Consider the following 19099-nt stretch of genomic DNA (forward strand, 5'->3'; position numbering starts at 1 on the left):
AGATGTCAACTAACATGGTCAAGGAAGTCTCTAACACGGGTGACCTCTGCGCCATATTGGGTGTATCTACTTGCTCCCCACAATCCTGTGTAGATCCCTGCACCCCCACGGCCTGTGTAACTCTAGTGTCTCGTTTGTAAGGAAGAGGATAGATTTGGTCCGACGCCTTCATCAATTGGATCATGAATTCGCGCATATTAAATCCCCTTTGAGCCATGGGTCGTTTACGGTTAAACCCGTCATTGTGTATACCTGCACGAATCTACCCTAATCTAGTTGGTTGCCCCACAGCTGGACAAGATCATGGCTCTGTACTATTGTCATATTCCTAATGGAAATTTACAATGATAAACAAAGCAAACATAGCAAAAACACATACAAAAATTTACAGCACATAAACAACCAAAAATCTCCATAAACTGCATTGAGTTGAGCCATTATATTGATATAATTGCTGGGTACAAAAAAGAAATCAAAAAACATGCAACTAGGCTTGCCCAAGGCAAGCTAACAATATCCAGGGGATGAAATACGCTGCTTTAACATGTAATGTGGCTGTCCCCAACAATCTCTACGTTGTCCAATGAAAATTGCGTTGCTGGCTGCAAATAATAGCTGCTAGGACCTCCTTCGGCATTCAGAAAATTTTGGGAAATTAAGCTCAGGCTCTCCACCAATAACCCACAAAAACCCATGAAGGAATTGGCCAAATGTTGACCTCGGAATTTCGGCCCAATTTCCCCTAGCTCCTCTAGCTGCTGGCTGAGTTGGTACCCCTGTTTGACCCCTCAAATCCACCCAGAAAATTCTGCCAAATTAATCTTGGCCTTCCCTCAATAAACTCAGAAAAACCTAGAAAGGGTTTGTCCTAGTTTTGACGCTCCAAAATTGACCCTAATCTTGGCCCTCCTCCACAAGCAGAAGATGTAATCTGTAACAGATGTTGTGTTTGCTGCTCCACCCAAACGCTGGAAAAATCCACCACAATCCCCTCCAATCCAACTCCAAATATCCCAACTCCTCAATCTCTCTCTCAAGCCTTACCCACGCTCAACCTCCACAAATGACTGCGCAGTCTTGGGCAAGATGATGCAGGATCAATCCCCAGAAATTCGTACTGCTGAATGTGGATCTCTCTCCTCCAGCAAATTGGACAATGAAAGCCCAACAATGGATGTGGCCTCAATTCCCGACTCCCACTCTCTAAAGGGACTACTTACTCCCTGGTTCTACGTCCCAACTGGACAAGGAAATTCTTGGGGCTGCGTGGTATCCTCTCGGCTACCAAAGATGTGTAGAATTTCCCTGCCTAGGGTGGCACTCGTGGTCCATCGAAGAAGAGGGTGAGATTTCCCTTTGGAAACCTCCGGTGCTAAACAAGACTTGTGACTCAGTTGAACAACTTGAGCAACAATGTGTAAAATGTCAAATGATCAAAAGTGCTCAATGATGCTGCCTTCCTCTTATTTATAATTGCTGCTCTCTTCCTTCACGTGGGCCCCTTCACCAAGCAATTCAAGCCCCCTCCTTAGCCATTCAAATTTCTCTATCAAGGGGTGCTTATTTCATCATGGGGTGGTCCCCACATCCCACTATGTGATTAATCTTCCCTTTGTCTAATGTTTGGGGTCTCCACTACCACACAACATTAATTTAATTAATTTCCACCCGCTTTTCCTAATTTTGTATCCAAAATTTTCCCTATCGATAATTTACAAAAATTAAGACACTCAACAGATTTTTATGGGAAGGGATATTACAGATAGATAGTTAATGGATAATAAGCCCTTTTGATTGGGCAACCTTCTTGTACAATATACCAATTACACAAGTTAAGATCATTTCTACAACTAGGCCTCTATGGTATATATAAGAGATGAAGGTGTACGATGAAGGCCTACAATTACAATTAAAGCGCCTTATTGACTAATAATGGCAACATTAATATGACAATAGCAATGTAATGCCCAAAGACCTAGGGCCTCAATAGTGGTGAGGAGCATAGAAGATTATACCCTTTTTCCATACATTGGAGCTTCTGTGTGGGCATCTTGAGTGAATAAGGTGTATTCAAGCATTCTACTTTTTCTTTTTTCCTGTTATAGGCGTGCTTGTGTGAAACACTTGTGGTGGCAAAGAATAAAAGAATTAGACTTCTCCATTATTAACTTTACATATGATAACATTTTGGCATTGTGAAGAGTACAGAAGAATGCCCTATTTCGTATGTTCTGGTGCTTCATTTGTGTTAACTTGATCAGATGTTCAATACAATAGAAATTTTGTATGTCTTGTTTGGTAAGGTTAACAATCCCCAGGTTTTGTAGCTGCATTCATGTTAACAATCTTTTGATGCATTTTTTTTATGCTGTAAATGATTTGTTCTGTCATTAGTTGTAGGTCTTGCACAGCTAAAATGATGATTTTTTTCAGACAATGCAATATGTTCTAACTCTATCACATATAGTGGCCATAAAATCTGTCGCTGTACTCCTTTTATATCTCTGTTCATCCTGTAGTAAAAATCCTTTTTTGCTTATGTATTATCTCTATGTTTGTAGCTGAATTGCTGCAAATTCAGGAACATAAAACCTTCTCATATCCAACTGTCAAATGCAGGTTCCTTTATATTTCATAACTCCTTTGTGATTGCTTGAACTTACATTTAATGGAAGGAAACAGACTGGATCAACTTCAGTATTGGTTCATCATCTTCTTGAGCTCTTCATTTGTAAGGTCATGATATCATTTTGGTTCTTTCCGTGAGGGAAGAAAGACTTGTATTTTGGTATATTCCAGGAAATTTCACTTCAATGTATCCAATTAATTTGTATTTTTAAGATGGTTTCAAGTTCCATTGTGGATGTAATTTGCTTTGGACTGGATGGAGGCTTCTCCATTGAGGATGGTACCACGTGAAGGGTCTCCTTAGATCTACAGTTATATAAAGCTTCAATGGTGTGTACCGCTTTATTAGTCCCAGTTCTTTTAGTCTAACTTGCATTAGAAACTATTGGCTCAGTAGATTTTCAGGCCAGCAATATGCCATCATGGTGGAGGAAGTCGTCTTCTAAAGTGAAAAAGAAGGGAAGTAAGGATAATTTACTTGATGCTTTGCATTTCGGAAAATTGAAATTCTCATCAGAAGAAAAGGGAAGTTTCAAATCTTCAGGAGCATCTAGGCGATGCAGTCTTGATACAGTTTCCGAGAATGGCTTGGGACCTAGGGCAGACTCCACATCATCTTCACCTTCTACCTGGGTATCACGTTCTCAGAGATTTTCTGAAAGGCCACATGGGCAACCACTTCCTCTGCTATTTGCCCTGCCATCAACACTGGGTTGTACCAAATCTGAGATCAGTTTGTTTCAACCTTCTGACAATAGGTCTGGGAGATCATCTCCTTGTTTGCCACTTCCTTCACCTGATCAATTGTTGAGCAAGTTGGATATTGCAGATATAGATGGAGGCTTATCTCCTGCATATGTTTCAAGTGTGAGCTCTGTAGGTAGTGATGAACCTGCCAATTTGCAGCAGGAAAATGGGCTAAGGCATGCCAATTATAAGCATCCTGGTACAGCTCCTGCTGGTAGAGTGATTGCTGATGGCTATGGAGGTTCTGGGTAAGTTTGTTTTTCTCTTTTGGTCATTGTTATGAATCTAATCTTTCTTCAGCTCCAGCCATATTTTTGAATTTGTAGCTGAAGAATATTATGCTTTACTGCTTGAAAGGATAATTAAGAGAAACTTGAGACAGGCTATTATTTTATGTTTGCACTGACATTTTTTCTCTATGCACCTGAAGTGTGATGCATGCAGGGCAATCTCCCAGCCTTAGCAGGAAAAGTTCAAAACAAGATATACTGAGGCCTGGTAGTCCCCTTCCCAGTCATAATTATCTTTCACCTTCACCCAAAGGAGGATTCTTTAATACAGAGGTTTCAACGCATCTGCAGATTCCAGTTAATGGAGCAGCAGGGAGTTCCATGTCTAGTCCTTCAAGAAGTCCAATGAGGGTTTATGGTTTTGAGCAATCTCCCAATAGTGCCTTTTGGCCAACAAAATCCTGTCCTGAGGCAGCTTGGGTTGACTCAGGCCATTGTTCAAGCCCTGGTTCAGGCCACAATTCGGACCATCATTCGATGGGCGGAGATTTGGTTGGACAACTGTTTAGGCAGCAGAGCAGAGGAAGCCCAGAATGTTCTCCCATTCATAGTCCAAGAATGACAAGTGGTCCGAGCTCAAGAGTACAGAGTGGGCCAGTTACACCCTTGCACCCTCCAGCTAGTGGAACAGGTCCTGAATCTCCAACTAGCTGGCCAGAAGAGGGGAAACACCCCTGTCACCGCTTGCCTCGACCACCGTTGCCTATTTCTAATTCATTACCCCATGCTATGTCCTGTTCAGCATCTGGCACATCATCTACAGTAACCCGGAGTCCTGGTGGGGCAGACAATCCTCCAAGTCCTGGATCTCACTGGAAGAAGGGAAAATTGCTTGGAATGGGGACATTTGGACATGTTTATGCTGGTCTTAATAGGTATGCATCTAGGATTTTTACATGTGTATTTGGGTAAAAATATTAACCATATGTTGGCAGGCTGTTCTAGTATACATTTTTGATTATTTCTATGACATGCATACATTCAGCTATACAACTTAATTTTTTCAGATCATTGGTCTCCTAACCTTCCTTTGTCATGCATGGTTACCTTATTTGTTTTCGACTGATTTGCATAATATTATCAATCTGTTCTAATGTGACAATGTGCAGTCCCTGTAAAACTGACTTTATGATATACTTTTGTAGATCAATGTTAATTTTTCTACTTGAAATCGTTTTGTCATCTTTGTAGTGAAAGTGGAAAAATGTGCGCAATGAAGGAAGTTACACTGTTTGCTGATGATCCAAAGTCAAAGGAAAGTGTGAAGCAGTTAGCACAGGTAAAATTTCTTGAACATGATTATTATTAAAGGCTCTCTCTCATGACACTATGGTTATGCAGGTTGTCTCAGTTATATTTAACACTATTATCTCAATGAATAATGATAGATTGTTTCTACTTGCCTTTGACAGGAAATAGCCTTGCTTAGTCGTCTCAGTCATAAAAACATAGTGCAGTACTATGGGAGTGAAACGGTATGTTGGTTATAATCACTTCAATAAGAGAATTTTCATGTTGTTTTTTCCTATTCTGTACAGCAAATTTATTTTTACCAAATACCTTTCTGAGATATGGTAGTCTATTGTAATGGCATCATATTTCATAAGAGCACCATAATTAAGAAAAAATAATTCTTCCAAGGTGATCACAATGGAAAGTAGGGGTGTAATCTTCACTTTCTGTCATGGCCAATCTTATATTGTATCATTATTATATTTGCAGGCTTGGCTAAGGCTGGCCTTGACTTTTTCCTATTTAGTATATGTGGTCTCCAAGGGCCAAAACCCCTATTGGTGAAAGCACCCTATCTTTGAGTTGGGCATTTATAAAATGGTAAACCCACTCTCATTTGTATTTGATTGCAACCAACTTGAAGTTCAAAGGCCAAAAGGCTTCATGAAGAGGAAACAAATCCGCTTGATGGTTGGCATTGCAAGGTGACTCTTGAATAGAGAATTCTGTTTGATTCAAGCAAACAACCACGGGGAGCTGGAGAGGAAATAAAGTAAAAGAACAGCTGCAGAAGCGTGGACTTGGGGAAGAAACCTGCTCCAAGATCGAAGGTTGTCCCTGAGCCAAAGCAATCTGCAATGATTCTGGTGAGTAAAAATACATGAAATCTGTGTGTAGCTCATCTTTGTAACAATTGCCTAAGCATAATAAAATCCCCATCAAATGCTGGTTTTCCCATTTGGATTTCTGGGGGGAAATTCTTTTGTCTATTTTTTGGTTGGTGTATTTATGTATGTATATCTTTCAATACCGTTGCCAATTGTGGGTTTAAGGTACTGCTGCATTATATTGGCACACTTACATGCCCACAGTTTAGTATCCCTTTAATTACATTTGCTGGTGAGGTATTCACCCAGAGTGATACTCGTTGTCCAGTGCAAGTTGAGACAACAAAATGCAGACAGCAATGTGAAGTTACGTAACGCCACATTTTTATTTGACTCATTAACTTCTTTCTGAGTATAAACTGGTGTAGATGTTCATTCTGTTGGATGACGCTCTGTCCTATGCAATAGCTCAAGGCATTTTTTTTTTCTTCCATCACGAACTGGAGATGGAAGCCAAGGGAGCCAAGAACAGAGGCAGTGGTTTATAGAGGTTTATTCACTACTTTTTGGCTAATTCAAGGCTACTTGGGAGTGGGAGCGGGGAGCAACATTCTCAAAAGCTTCCAGGTTGGGAGTGATTTTTATAATATATATTTTTATATATTTTGATGCATATATGTCAACAAAAACATGTAGAATGATGAATTAGTGATAAAAAACATAAAATTTTAAAAACGTGGATTAAACCATGTGAAAAATTCTTGAAATGCAGCAATTGAAAATATTTTTCTAACTGGTAAATTAATTATGCAGTTTATTTTGTTAACGGAAAAATAACGAAATATTCACACTGCAATTTCTTCACCAAATATACTGCGGAAGCAAAAATAAGAACTAAGAATTGCTAGCACACACACATAAAAATTGACACAATTATTTTTGGACAAATGTCCTCGGAAAAACCTAATGCGGGAAAACTGGTGCAGCAGCTGATGGTTTTTATTATTATGAAGCAGTGAATTCTGAGTACAGTAATTTTGGATGCCCAACCGGCTATCCAACCTGAGAGAAATACTGGCAAAATCACCTGAGGGAATTTACCCGCGTCTCCAAGCAATCCCGGCTCTAACTGACCTCTGAAAAGCAAGCCGTCCAAACCCTTTGCGCAGGCCCTGCGTCACCTCTACACAAACCCTCACACGCTCAGCTCAGAGCTGATGCTAATCAAGCCGTCTTGCCTGCTGCTTACTGAGGAAGCGTCACTTCTTCTTACTAGAAAATCATCCCAACCTCTGGAACCAGAAACGACCTCCACTCTAGCTAAATCAACTGCTCACTGAAGCAACTGTGTAGGCCCTGCGCTGCTTCCTGGAGAAATAATTTGGCCTCCTCTCTTGCCTCTCCAGAACTGGAAAATCTGTCTTCGAACTCACTGTCTTTTCCCTTCTCTGGCTTTGCGTCCCCTCTTTGGCAAGATGTAATGTCCCTTCCTAAATAATTTTGTTAAGAAGATTTCAAATTTTGTCATTTTTGTCAATTTTGGGCCTAAGACAGTTTGGAGGGAAAAGCACTTAGGACAAGGGGGCCAAAATTAATCACTTAGTGGAATGTGGGGGCCACTTTTCCAAGAAATACGCACTCCCTAGTTGGGGAAAATCGTATGGCTAAGGAGGGAGTTCGATTTGCCTAGTGTGGGGGCCCACATGAAGGAAGGGAGTAACAAATTATAAATAGAAGGGAAGCAACATCATTTGGGGCTTTTGATAATTTGATAATCGATTGTTGCTCTAGCTGTTTAGCAAAGTCACATAGTGCTGTTCAGCACAAGAGTTTCCCAAGGAGGAGGCTCATCCTTTCTTCAGTGGAATTTGAGTGCCACCCTAGGAAGGCTATTACATCAGCTTTTGGAGTTGGAGAGACGATCATGCAGGTGGTACGAATTCTGGGTCAGCTGGGATGCAGTTCTGGGAGCCACGCAGTGATTGTAGGAGTGAAGAGCTGGAGTTTGGAGCTGTAGTGTTGCCAGAGCATTTTCTGATCGATTTCCAGGCAAAGGAGGAAGATTTGCAGGGGCAGAAATCATCACACATCAGCGAGTCGAATTTCTGGAGGTGGGCTTGCATCATCCTGCCCAAGGACTGTGCAGTCTTTGTTGAGGCATTTTGTGGGGTGGCTTGTGAAGGGGTTTTAGGAGCTGGGATTTGTTGGGGTTGGATTGGAGTGGATTGTGGAGAATTTTTCCAGGCATTTGTGGTGCAACAAACTCAACATCTGCTACAGTTTTGATTTTCTGCTTGTGGAGGAGGGCCAAGTATTTTGGGGTCAATTTTGGAGCGTCAAAACTAGAGTAAACCCTTTCTGGGTTTTTGACAAGGATTCCAAACATAATTTAGCAGAATATTTTGGGCAGTTTGGAGGGGTCAAACAGGGGTCTCAACACAGCTAACAATGCATAATTACAAGGGCTTGTTAATCTAGGTTGTCATTGATGTCAATATGGCAGTAGCCGGGATGGCAATATTCTTGAGATGCTACAATGTGATTGATGAAGATGCCAAGTCACTAATGAAGAAGTGCCAAGTGTACCTTGATGATCTAGGAGCTCTTGATGACCTATGTGATGAATGTCCTTACCTTTGATGGTCTTGATGATCTTATGAAGCCATAACCTTAGATGTCCTTACCTCCAATGATCTTGATAATGGAAGACTATACGATGATGATGAAAGACTACATGCTGCATATGATTGATGACACGTCACTATCTTGAGGACATGATGACATTTATAAGCCTAGGAGCCTTGATGAAGAAACCAAACAAAAGTAAGCTCATCCATGAAAAATGTTGCTGTCCTATATTTCTGCACTAAATAATGACCAGTCACATTAAAAATTATTTTTCACCTCCTTAGAGGCAGAATCTCACCATGAGACCTTCACCATCTTGAAGAGCATAATTTTGCCTTTCCAATGAGCTATTACACAACCCGAAACTCCAAGCAGTTTGAAAGTTATGAATTTTTGAAGTTAAATTATTAAATCTGGACATGGAGCCGACCTGAGCAGCCTACACAAGTCGGCCTCCAAACAAGGACGTGTCCTTTCATTTTGCTGTACGAAAACCACTATTTATAAGGTTTCAGAGCTCATTCTTTTGCCATCAATTTCGGTGAAAAATTTCAGAGATAAAACACAGAAGAGGACAGAACAGTTTAGGAGGCCGAGGAGGCAAGGAAGTTCACTGTTTTGGGCTAAAAAGATTTCTGTTGGGTTAAAACATCTTGGGAACAATATTTCAGCATGGTGAAAACACAGTCAGGAGGCTAGAACCTGAACAGAAGTTGGATTGCAGCATTACGTGGAGCCTTCTAATCTGAAATTGAGTGCTGAAGTGATATGTTAAGGAGGGTTTGGATAGAGTGTTTTGTAGCCACTTTAATGGTGTAAAGGGGACTCGGTAAAGGCAGTTTGTTGAAGTCCCATGTACAGTCATTTGAGGAGTCAAATCCACTGTTAGGATGCAGATCCATGGAGCCTAGTGTACAATATTTTTGAAGGTTGTGTGCTGGAACTAAAGCATGCAATTTGGAGACACCTGCTTGGATTTGAAAAGCAACCTATAAAGAGCTCGGACTAAGTCTTGGATCTGTGGAACAGTGGACAACAACCTGAAACTTCGGACAGTGCCTTTACTCCTGAAATTTTGGACTCTGACCTCTGCAGCAGCATACACAGAGGCTTGGATCACTGTTTATCTTGGACTGTGATAGTACAGTAGCTCGGACAGAGGTGTATACAGAGGCTCGGACAGAGGTGTATACAGAGGCTCAGACAGTCGGACAGAGGTATTATTAGGACCTTGAATTAAGGTGCAGACAATGGCTTAGATAGAGGGTAAGACAGTGGCACGAAGTTGGTGATCTCCCTGTGGTATAACAAGACTATGGTGTATTGTTGGTGTACAGCAGATTAGTAACCTCCTTGATTGCAGCATTAATACTCTAAGATATAGCTGCACTGAAGACTAATGTTGGAGACCTACATTGTACAGTCAACCACCGTGTTTTTGAACATGTACAGTGAAGAATCTTATTGAAGGAATACAATCGTTGTGGAGTGATCTTAAAGAAGATCTCAGATTGGAGCCTTCTTGTTGAGTTGCCTTGACTGACCTTGGAGTCACTATTGAAGACATTTTGGTAAAGTAATCTTGAAGATAACATTGAAGACCATGATGCATCACTAAGGTCATCATGAGGTGACTTGGAGAGATCTTTGCTTGGGTATAATGAAGAGCAGTGGTGACACCTTCTATGAGACAAGGTTGTCATTGATGATATGACGTGACGATTAAGTGAAGGGATTGCTGACGATTGACAGGGCTCGGTGAAGAAGACATTGGGAGCCGTGAAGTACAACTAAATATATCTTGACAAAGTAAAGCAAGGGTTGGAGCCCAAGAGGTTGGAGCCTCGAAAAGACAAGGTTGGTGCCTTGGAGGATAGGGTTGGAGCCCTAGAGGATCGGAGTCCTCAAGAAACCAGGTTGGAGCCTGAAACAGATATAGGGTTGGAGCCCTTGAGGTCGGTGCCTCAAAATTGACAAGGTTGGAGCCTTGGAAGTCCAAGTTGGTGCTTGGCAAATACAGGTTGGAGCTTGGAAGATCGAGGATTGGTGTCTTTGGAGTTGGTGCTCCTAAACTCAAGGTTGGTGCCTTGGATAAGATAGGGTCGAAGTCCTAGAGGTTGGAGCCTCACTAAAGTCTAAGTAGGTGCTTGGCACATCCCAGATTAGAGCTTGGGTGTCTTCAAAAGGGTTGGAGCCCTACCCATATTGTACTAGATTCATTATAAAGATTATATTAATAAAAGCGTTTACTTCTATTGTTAATTTTTGTGCTCTAAGTATAAGTGATCTAACTGGTAAAAATAACAATTGAAAAGAAACACTGATTGACCGCCCTCTCAATATTTCCAACAGGGCCAACGCAGATTTTCGTAGGGGAAGCTCTTGCAGCAGTTGGGCATTGATAGAGCATCCACCTAAGGCTTGTAGCTTGCCTTGTGCAAGCCCAGGTGCACTCTTTCTATTTCATATTGTACTCTAGCAGATTTATATAATAAAATTGGCCCATTTTGGCGTGTTTGGAGCATTTCTGGTTTCCTGATGTGTGGTGTAAAATTTTTGTTTTGAATTGTGTTGCATGTTTTTGCTATCACTGTAAATTTTCCATTAGGAATATTACAGTGGTATCAGAGCATGTTCTTGGCCAGCTATGGGCTTGAGAGCAGGTGATGACGAGGCCATTTACAGGAGCAGTGTCTTGACGTAGAGGCAAAGGCAGGGGCCGAGGTAGAGAAGGGGAAGTAGACCTGTTTTCAGACATTGAGGTGGACCATCTCAGAGGCCGTATGGACAATTAGGGAGACGACGAGCAACCTAGGCAGGTGAGCCAAAACCAGATTTTGGAAGAGCTGTTGAGGACCAACCAGCGGGTGTTGAGGCAAGCGCAGCTCATGATGGACATGATGCAGTAGGTGATGGGGCTGCAGATGAATGGGATGTTGAAAAGTGTAACTAGGTTTGGTCTTCATAAATGACATATGTAATTGTGATTTTATGTAATTAATGCAAAGAAAAATAAAATTATTTTTGTAATGCTTGTCTCATGGGTTTCATGAGCAAGAAATTTTATTTTTAGTAATGGCTCCCATTGTGAGCCCTTAGGATTGGTCATAAAGTCAAAGAGAGTCAATGTCATGTATGAAGGACCCTTCTTGGGCATGTTACATTTGTATAAGAGTTAATGAAAGTGTCAAATAACCCTCCAAGACAAGCACAAGCACCTCCCTTCAAGTCGGCTTCAAGAAGAATAACAATACTTCTCCAAATGACACGTCGGCCCAGCTTGTTGTCAAGTCGGCTTATTTTGATGGGGAAACAACTATTTATAGGGCAACACGACATCTTTTTAGGCAAAGATTTTTGGTGCGAAGTTTACTAAAGGAAGTCTGTTATCAAGCGAAGGAAGGGAGGTATAAACTGAGCTCATTTCAGGTCTGTTTTTAGGTTAATTTACTCTACTCGTGTGAGGTAGCAAGAGATCAGTTACAGCAGAAGGAACCGAGAAGAATATCAGTCATCTTGGGTAGCCGAGTTGGAAGAAGGTCAAGACTAGAAGGAAGTCGAGTCAAGCTAGAGGAAGACCCTATCCAAAGCAAAGAGAGTTAAGGCATAATATAAGGTCTTGTACATGAGCTAGGGTTTCTGAATTGGGATTGTAGGCCTAATTCAAGGAGGCCAAAGTTTTGAAGCAGAAGAAGGTCAAAGTGGAAGAGGAATCGAGAAAAGGGAAGGAGCAGAAGATTGACTATCGTTGTCTAGGGATCTCATCTAGGGAACTTGAGTCTTGGTTTTGGAGTGGAAAATAGGTCAAGGGTCTTGGTCTTGGTATTCGTCAATTGGAATATCTATAAGAAGAAGATTTTTTTGGGATTTCCTCTCAAGAAGGAGAGGTTTTTGGCCCTGGTTGATAGCCTATATTCTGTGTCTCGTCTCTTTATGGTTTATGCACTGGACCAGTGTTGCACGAAGCGCCCCCCCCGGCGGATCCAAGCCCCGAAGCGCGTCTCGTACAGAAGCGCCTAGGAAGCGTGGCCCGAAGCGGCGCTTCCAAATTCGGAAGCGGCGCTTCCTGTTTTTTAGCCGATTCCTGGAATTTTCGAAGCGCCGGACGGAAGCGCCGCTTCCATGCCTCCGAAGCGCGCTTCGTACGGCGCTTCGGGCCTCAGAAGCGCAGCGCTTCGGGCCAGGAAGCGCACGCTTCACGCACGCTTCCGTACGCTTCGGGCAAGCAGGCTGCGTGTAGGGGAAAAACATTTTTTTTTTAATTTTTTTTTTTAAGTTATGTTAACTTAGCATTAAGAGGGTGGGTTAGGGTGAGGTTAGAGTGAGGTTAAGGTGAGGAATGAAAAGAATAAAGCCCCCATTCATTCCTCATTTTCTCACTTTGAGTTTATGAGAGTTGGAGAAGAGAAGAGAGGAGAGGAGAAGAGAAGAGAGGAAAGGAGAGGAGAAGAGAGGAGAGCTTGGAGGAGTGAAGGAGGAGGAGCTAGGAGAAGGAGGAGGAGCTTGGAGCAAGAGCTTGGAGGACTTCATCTACAAGAGCTAAAGAGGTAAGTTCAAACCCCAAACTCCCTTATTTTTTTGACAATTTTTTTGTATTTTTCTTCTTCCTCTCCTACTCTTTCCCATTGTTTCTACTTGCTCCTTTACTTACAGGTTCTCCACCACCTATATCCATATTCCAAGATGGTGTTCTTTTGGCTTCTATGTATCATTCCACTCTTGGTTTTAATGATGGCAAGGGGGAATAGAAATAGAAGAGATGAAACACAAGAGGACAGTGGTCCCAATATGAGTGACCCAATGTATGATGAGGAGGAAGGGTTTGAAGAGGAAGGGGATGAACCTGAAGAGGACACTGAAACACAAGATGGGAAAGCTACATCAACACCCTTGTGGAACTATGTGACCAAACTTGATGGGGGAAAGGGTGGTGGATCTTACAAATTTGTGTGCCCTCATGGTTGTCATGAAGGAAAACCATATTGTGGTTCATATACCCGTTTGAGGAGACATCTTTGTGGGGTGATGGACAGTGATGAAAAAAAGGGTCCTGTGGGGGTACAAATTTGCCCAAACATTTCAACTGAAGAAAGAAGAAAATACATCCAAATAGAGATGGCTGCACAACAAAAAAACAAGAAACAAAGAACTCATTCTGAATCAAGTGCAACCTCTAAATTTGGTAGCTGCTCATCTCCTCATGGTACTTCTGCAAGCTCTGGAGGTAGAAGAACAATAGGGGATTTCCTTAATGTTGCTGGGAGGGATGATGTGGATGGAAAGATAGTCCGTTTTCTTTGTGCTTGCGGTGTACCATTCAATGTGCTTCGCTCTCCCTATTGGCATGAAATGGTAAAGGCCATCAATGAAGCCCCAAAAGGATACAAGGCCCCCAACTATGAGAAAGCTAGAACAGTGTTATTAGAAAGAGAAAAAGCTAAGGTTCAAAGAGCTTTGACACGTTTTACAAATGAGTGGGTAGATTCTGGGGTATCCATTGTATCAGATGGGTGGACAAATATTAGAAACGAACATTTGATAAATGTTCTTGGTGTTTCTTCTAGTGGTGCAGTATTTATTACATGTCATGACTCCTCCATCACTGCATCTGCACAAAACATTGCAGATCTCCTATTGAAATCAATCAAAGATGTTGGTCCGAATAATGTGGTTCAAGTGATCACAGATAATGCAGCAAATTGTAAGGCAGCAGGAAAAATTATTGAGCGTACTCATCCACACATCTTTTGGTTTGGGTGCCTGGTTCACACATTGAACCTTTTGATGCATGATATTGTGAAGCACAAAGAATGTGGGTGGATTACTGAGCTTTACAGGAGAGGGAAGCAGCTCACTAAATTCATCACAGGGCATACAAGGGTAAACTACTTCTATGGCACTTACTCCAAGTTGCAGTTGCTTAAAATTGCAAAGACAAGATTTGCTAGTTATTACCTCACCTTTAGGCGGCTAGTGAAGGTGAGACAAGCTTTAACTAATCTGGTGTGTGCTGAAACATGGGATGAAATTAACACTGACAGAGATGGTGCTAATGAAGTCAAGGACACTGTTCTTGACAGTTACTTTTGGTCACAGGTTAAATATGTTTTGCAATTCACCAAACCAATTTATTACATGATCAAGTTTGCAGATTCAGATCGACCAGTAATTGGGGAGGTGTATGAGCAAATGGATAGCATGTTGGGGCAGATTAAAGACATTGCTGAGCCTAGAGATACCACCTTGTACAATTATATTCGTGTAGAGGTGCAAAACCGATGGGAAATGCTAAATGTTCCATTGCATGCATTAGCATATGTTTTGACACCTAAATACTATCATCCATCATGGCTTTCAACACCAGCACTTGGGGGGGAAGCAGGAGAAAACCACACCAAGATCAAGAGGTTCACCAAAAATATATGGCTGCATTGAGTAAATTAATCCCTGATGAGGAGGACGCTGCATTGGTACGGAGACAGGTGAGCAACTATACGCTTAACACTGGTCCATTTGGGAGCATGCATGCAATTAAAGATCGAGAGACTTTTTCTTCTCTCGAGTGGTGGAACATGCATGGAGGGGGTACTCCACTTCTACAGGCTTTGGCATTGCGGGTGCTATCACAGGTGGTAAACACTTCTTTTGCAGAGAGGTGTTGGAGCTCTTATTCTTTCATCCACAGTGTTAAAAGGAACAGGTTGAGTTTAGACCGGGCAGAGAGCTTGGTTTATGTTCATTACAACTTGCGATTGTTGTCCCATTACTGTGAAGATGCAAAGTCTAATAAAGACATGTTGATTTGGGACAAGAATCCAGAGGAGCCCAATTTGGAGGATGGAGTGTTGCGATTAGAGTAATTAGAGGATGCTCTTATCAAGGTATGTCCATTCATTGTGGTATGAATTTTCTAATTTTTCCTTATAAAGCATTTCTCTAATTCATGTTTTTAATTTTTTTGTTAACTAGTGTTTTTTTTTTTGCATGAATTTTTTGAGCGATTACAGGATGATGATGATCGTGTTGATATGACACCCCCACCCCCACCCCCATCTGGTCCCTTGATTCCTAGGTTCCATGGTTCAACACCAACAGCAGGGGGTTCTTCTTCATCAGTTTCAGTGCCACTTCCACAACTTCCACCGGCACCATCTTCTTCATTGCCACCACGTGGAGGCCCCCGCCCGCCGACACATTCTGTTTGTGGTGGAAGGAGGAGAGATTAGTAGATATATTCACAGTCTACTACTTTTTGTCATAGATTACTCATTAGACTTGTAGGCTTGTGAATTTTAATTTTGAACCTTTTTTGTCTTGGCGGTGACCAAGTGACATATTTTGTAAACATTATTATTTGAATTTTGGACATGACAAATGTTGATAGTTGCTCACTTGCTAGATAAATCATAATATGCTCTATGTTTTATGTTTTATAATATGCTTAAATGTTTTATGTTTTATAATATGCTTAAAAATTTGATGTATGTTTGTAATAGCTAGAATATAGATGATTGTTGTACATACTCGTAACTACAATGGAATCATGGATGCCATATCTATCTTGATTTATGCAAAAATATGCATGTTTTCATGTCTTCTACAATTAATTTGCTATTTGGGATGTTTGTTTTGAGTATAAATGCAAAAAAATATAAATATATATATATATATATATAGCAGACGCTTCCGCGGACGCTTCGCTTCCTAGATTTTTGGAAAATGACGCTTCCGCGCTTCCGCTTCCAAAAAACGCTTCCGCTTCGCTCCCGCTTCGTGCAACATTGCACTGGACGCTGTTTGATGAAGAATAACATTATAATAACACGAGTTAAAGAAGACCCTAATCTAATAAGTAAAAAAATTCACAAGCAGTTACTAATAGAAGAGAAATCACTTAACCTTGATGCACTAGATTTCTCAACATGGTATCATATCTAAGGTAACAAAGTCAAGGAAGGGCATCTTAACAAGGGACACTCAAGGATCAAATCTCGAAGGCATCAAAGCGAAGATCATCTTGAAGCAAAGATCTACAAAGGAAGCATCGTAACCCTAGAACAAAGAAGAAGTCTACAAAGAAGTATTGGGATCATCATCAAGGAAAGAAGGCTAAAACCCTACATCTACTCAAGTTGAAGAGACCTATGAATCAAGGAAACTAGATCAAAAAGCGTTGTCATCAAGATTCTAAGGCGATCTCTCTCTCAAGCAAGACCCCTACCATTGAAGACATCATTGATCTTCATCAATAAAGACTCCACCATTAAAGGATCCTAAGGGATCTCCCTCTCTGTGGGATCAAGGATCATTATTGAAGAAAAATATCTTCATCAAGGAGAAGTTTTCTATTCTATATATCATCATCAACATCAAAAAAGCAGCAAGAAGAAGGAGCATCCTATCAAGTAAGTATATTTATGCCCACATCTGAATTTGTCAAAATATCTTTTTTGCAAGGAAAGCAACAAATTGGTTGGGGCTTCAAACTATCTTGCATGGAAGAAAAGGACAGATTTGAATCTCATTGAAAATGAGGTTATGGAACATGTCAAAGGATCTATCACTAAACCAGGAAAGGAAGATGCTCAAGCTCTTGCAAAGTATATGAAAGGGGAAGTTAGGGCTCAAAGGATTCTCATAGAATCTATCAAGGATCCCCTCATCCCATATGTATCCAAACTCGAAACTTCAAAAGAAATCTATGACAAACTAGTAGAGTTGTATTCCGTAAGCACTGCTGGAGAAGTCATCTCATTAAGGCAAGAACTCTACAAGCTGAATATGTCAAGGGAAGATGGAATAACCTCATACTTTATGAGGATATCTGAAATCCGAGATCAACTACAAGATCTGGGAGAAGTCATGTCTGATAGAGAAATGACTACAATTGTATTAAATGCACTACCAAAGGAGTGGGGTAACTTTACTTCAAGTATTTATTGGAAGAAAGAAGCTACTCCATTCCAGGATCTATGGTCATTGTGCAAGATTGAAGAATCTAGACTAAAGGCCAAATCTGATGCGGGAGCAGGTGAGCAAAGCCAAGCTTATGGTACAATGACAAGAAGAAAGGGAAAACTTGAAAAGTCTGGTTCTCGTAAAAAGAAAAGGGACATGTCTAAGATTCAATGCTATGGGTGTCAAGAATATGGGCACTACAAAAGAGATTGTCCTAAGACCAAGAAGGACAATAACAAAAGAGGAAGAGAAGAAGCACATCTCACCGAAGAAGTGGAGGAAGTTGAAAAGGAGAAATCCAAGAATGAGGAAGTAAGAGATCTCTATTATGATTGAGATAGTCTTCCTCACCTAAGTTCTTTTCAAGTTCCTAAGTCTTCTATTGTAAGATATGGCTACCATGATTAACTAAGTAAAATAATGGGATGCATCATGGCATCATAGAAGCATTGAAAGCAAGAGCTTGGGACATCATCATAGAGAAGCATGAAAGATGGTTAGAATCTATGGAAGTCAAGGATATAGCTCTTGGGAATCTCATTGGAAACATAAGTGGGAAGGTCATCTAGTACAAGGTTCATCATACATCTTTCAAAAGGAAACATCTGTTAATGGGGATACTTTAGATCCTCAAGATTCTTTGATGGGATCTTCATTGAAAGGTTCACCGATCATAATGGGAAGCAAGTGTTTCATCAAGAATTCCGTACTTGTGGAATTCATGGGATTATGGTATGATGACATAAATATGAAGCAAATCGAGGGATTGAAGCTCTTTCAATCAAGGAAGCTACTGCAGGAAGTCTGAATGACCCAAAGAAAAATTGAGGTATGTGTGCTTACATTTGATATTGTGGAAGTCATGTCATATGGTTGCAGATGTCATGAACCAATGCTTTATCTTAAGAGCATGATCAAAAGAAATGGTCCAAAATGGATTTTGGATAGACTCCTAAGTCTAAGTGTTCCTCACAGAGGAAAAATGAAAGTCCAAGGAAGTTCTTGGAAATAGCCCCATTGCAGAGATCGTCTCGTCCTGAATTTGCTGCAACTTGAATGGGCAAAAATGGACTTAGGATGCAAAAGTTATCACAGAAAGAAGATGCCTTTGTTCTTTGGAAAAAGAAGCAAATCCTCAAAAAAATGGCCTAAAAGGCTTTATGAAGAAAATCGCAATCGGAGCAGGTCCAAAGCGGACTTAAGCGGAAAGGGGAAGCACCCCCGATTGCCGATCCTCGACATATCGAGTCGGAGGCGGGCATAGGCATATAACATAAGGAAAGGACCAGGCCGAGGGATATTGCGATCGCCGATATCGGCGGACCGCAATCAGCAATTCCATGAGGCAAAGGCAGGACCCTGGGCCGAGCGATATTGCGATCGCCGATATCGGCGGACCGCAATCAGCAATTCCATGAGGCAAAGGCGGGACCCCGGGCCGAGCGATATTGCGATCGCCGATATCGACGTCGGCATAGGCCGTGCCATGTGGAAAGACCCCGGAACTTGTGATATGCGATTGCGACATGTCGCATTGCAAAATCGCATCGTGACAATACAAAGGGAATGCGCCGATGTGATGCGACCGGACTCGAAAGGGTTTATAAAGACAACTGGATATTATTTGAAGTCCGCCATAAAGCCATTTTGTTGGGATTTCGGTGTTCTAATGCATTTTTACAAATGCAAAGGAACCCACGACCGAGCGGACCTACGATAGCGATATAACGCCTAATGGCAGACCCGATAGGGTTATAGGGGTGATTTAATGGATTTTTAGGTCCGGAA

General features: G+C 41.3%; 1 protein-coding gene across 4 annotated transcripts in view; it reads left to right on the plus strand.

The window, feature by feature from the left end:
• LOC149153387 (mitogen-activated protein kinase kinase kinase YODA-like) overlaps positions 1-19099 on the plus strand; it is a 294318-nt gene that overhangs the window by 60439 nt on the left and 214780 nt on the right. For 3 of the 4 annotated variants that reach the window (XR_016263137.1, XR_016263135.1, XM_089441563.1), the window contains exons 3-6: positions 2620-3623; positions 3806-4540; positions 4857-4944; positions 5078-5140. Coding sequence is in view for 1 of the 4 variants with exons in the window: in XM_089441563.1 (XP_089297689.1) it covers positions 3043-3623; positions 3806-4540; positions 4857-4944; positions 5078-5140 (1467 nt within the window). In the remaining 3 variants the exon portion in view is untranslated. The remainder of the gene's footprint in view (positions 1-2619; positions 3624-3805; positions 4541-4856; positions 4945-5077; positions 5141-19099) is intronic. The other variant, XR_016263136.1, reaches the window with a different exon arrangement.

The sequence above is a fragment of the Pinus tabuliformis genome, chromosome 9 (assembly GCF_031772625.1).
Source record: "Pinus tabuliformis cultivar Carrire ecotype Pingquan chromosome 9, CPIR1, whole genome shotgun sequence".
NCBI classification, from domain to species: Eukaryota; Viridiplantae; Streptophyta; class Pinopsida; order Pinales; family Pinaceae; genus Pinus; species Pinus tabuliformis.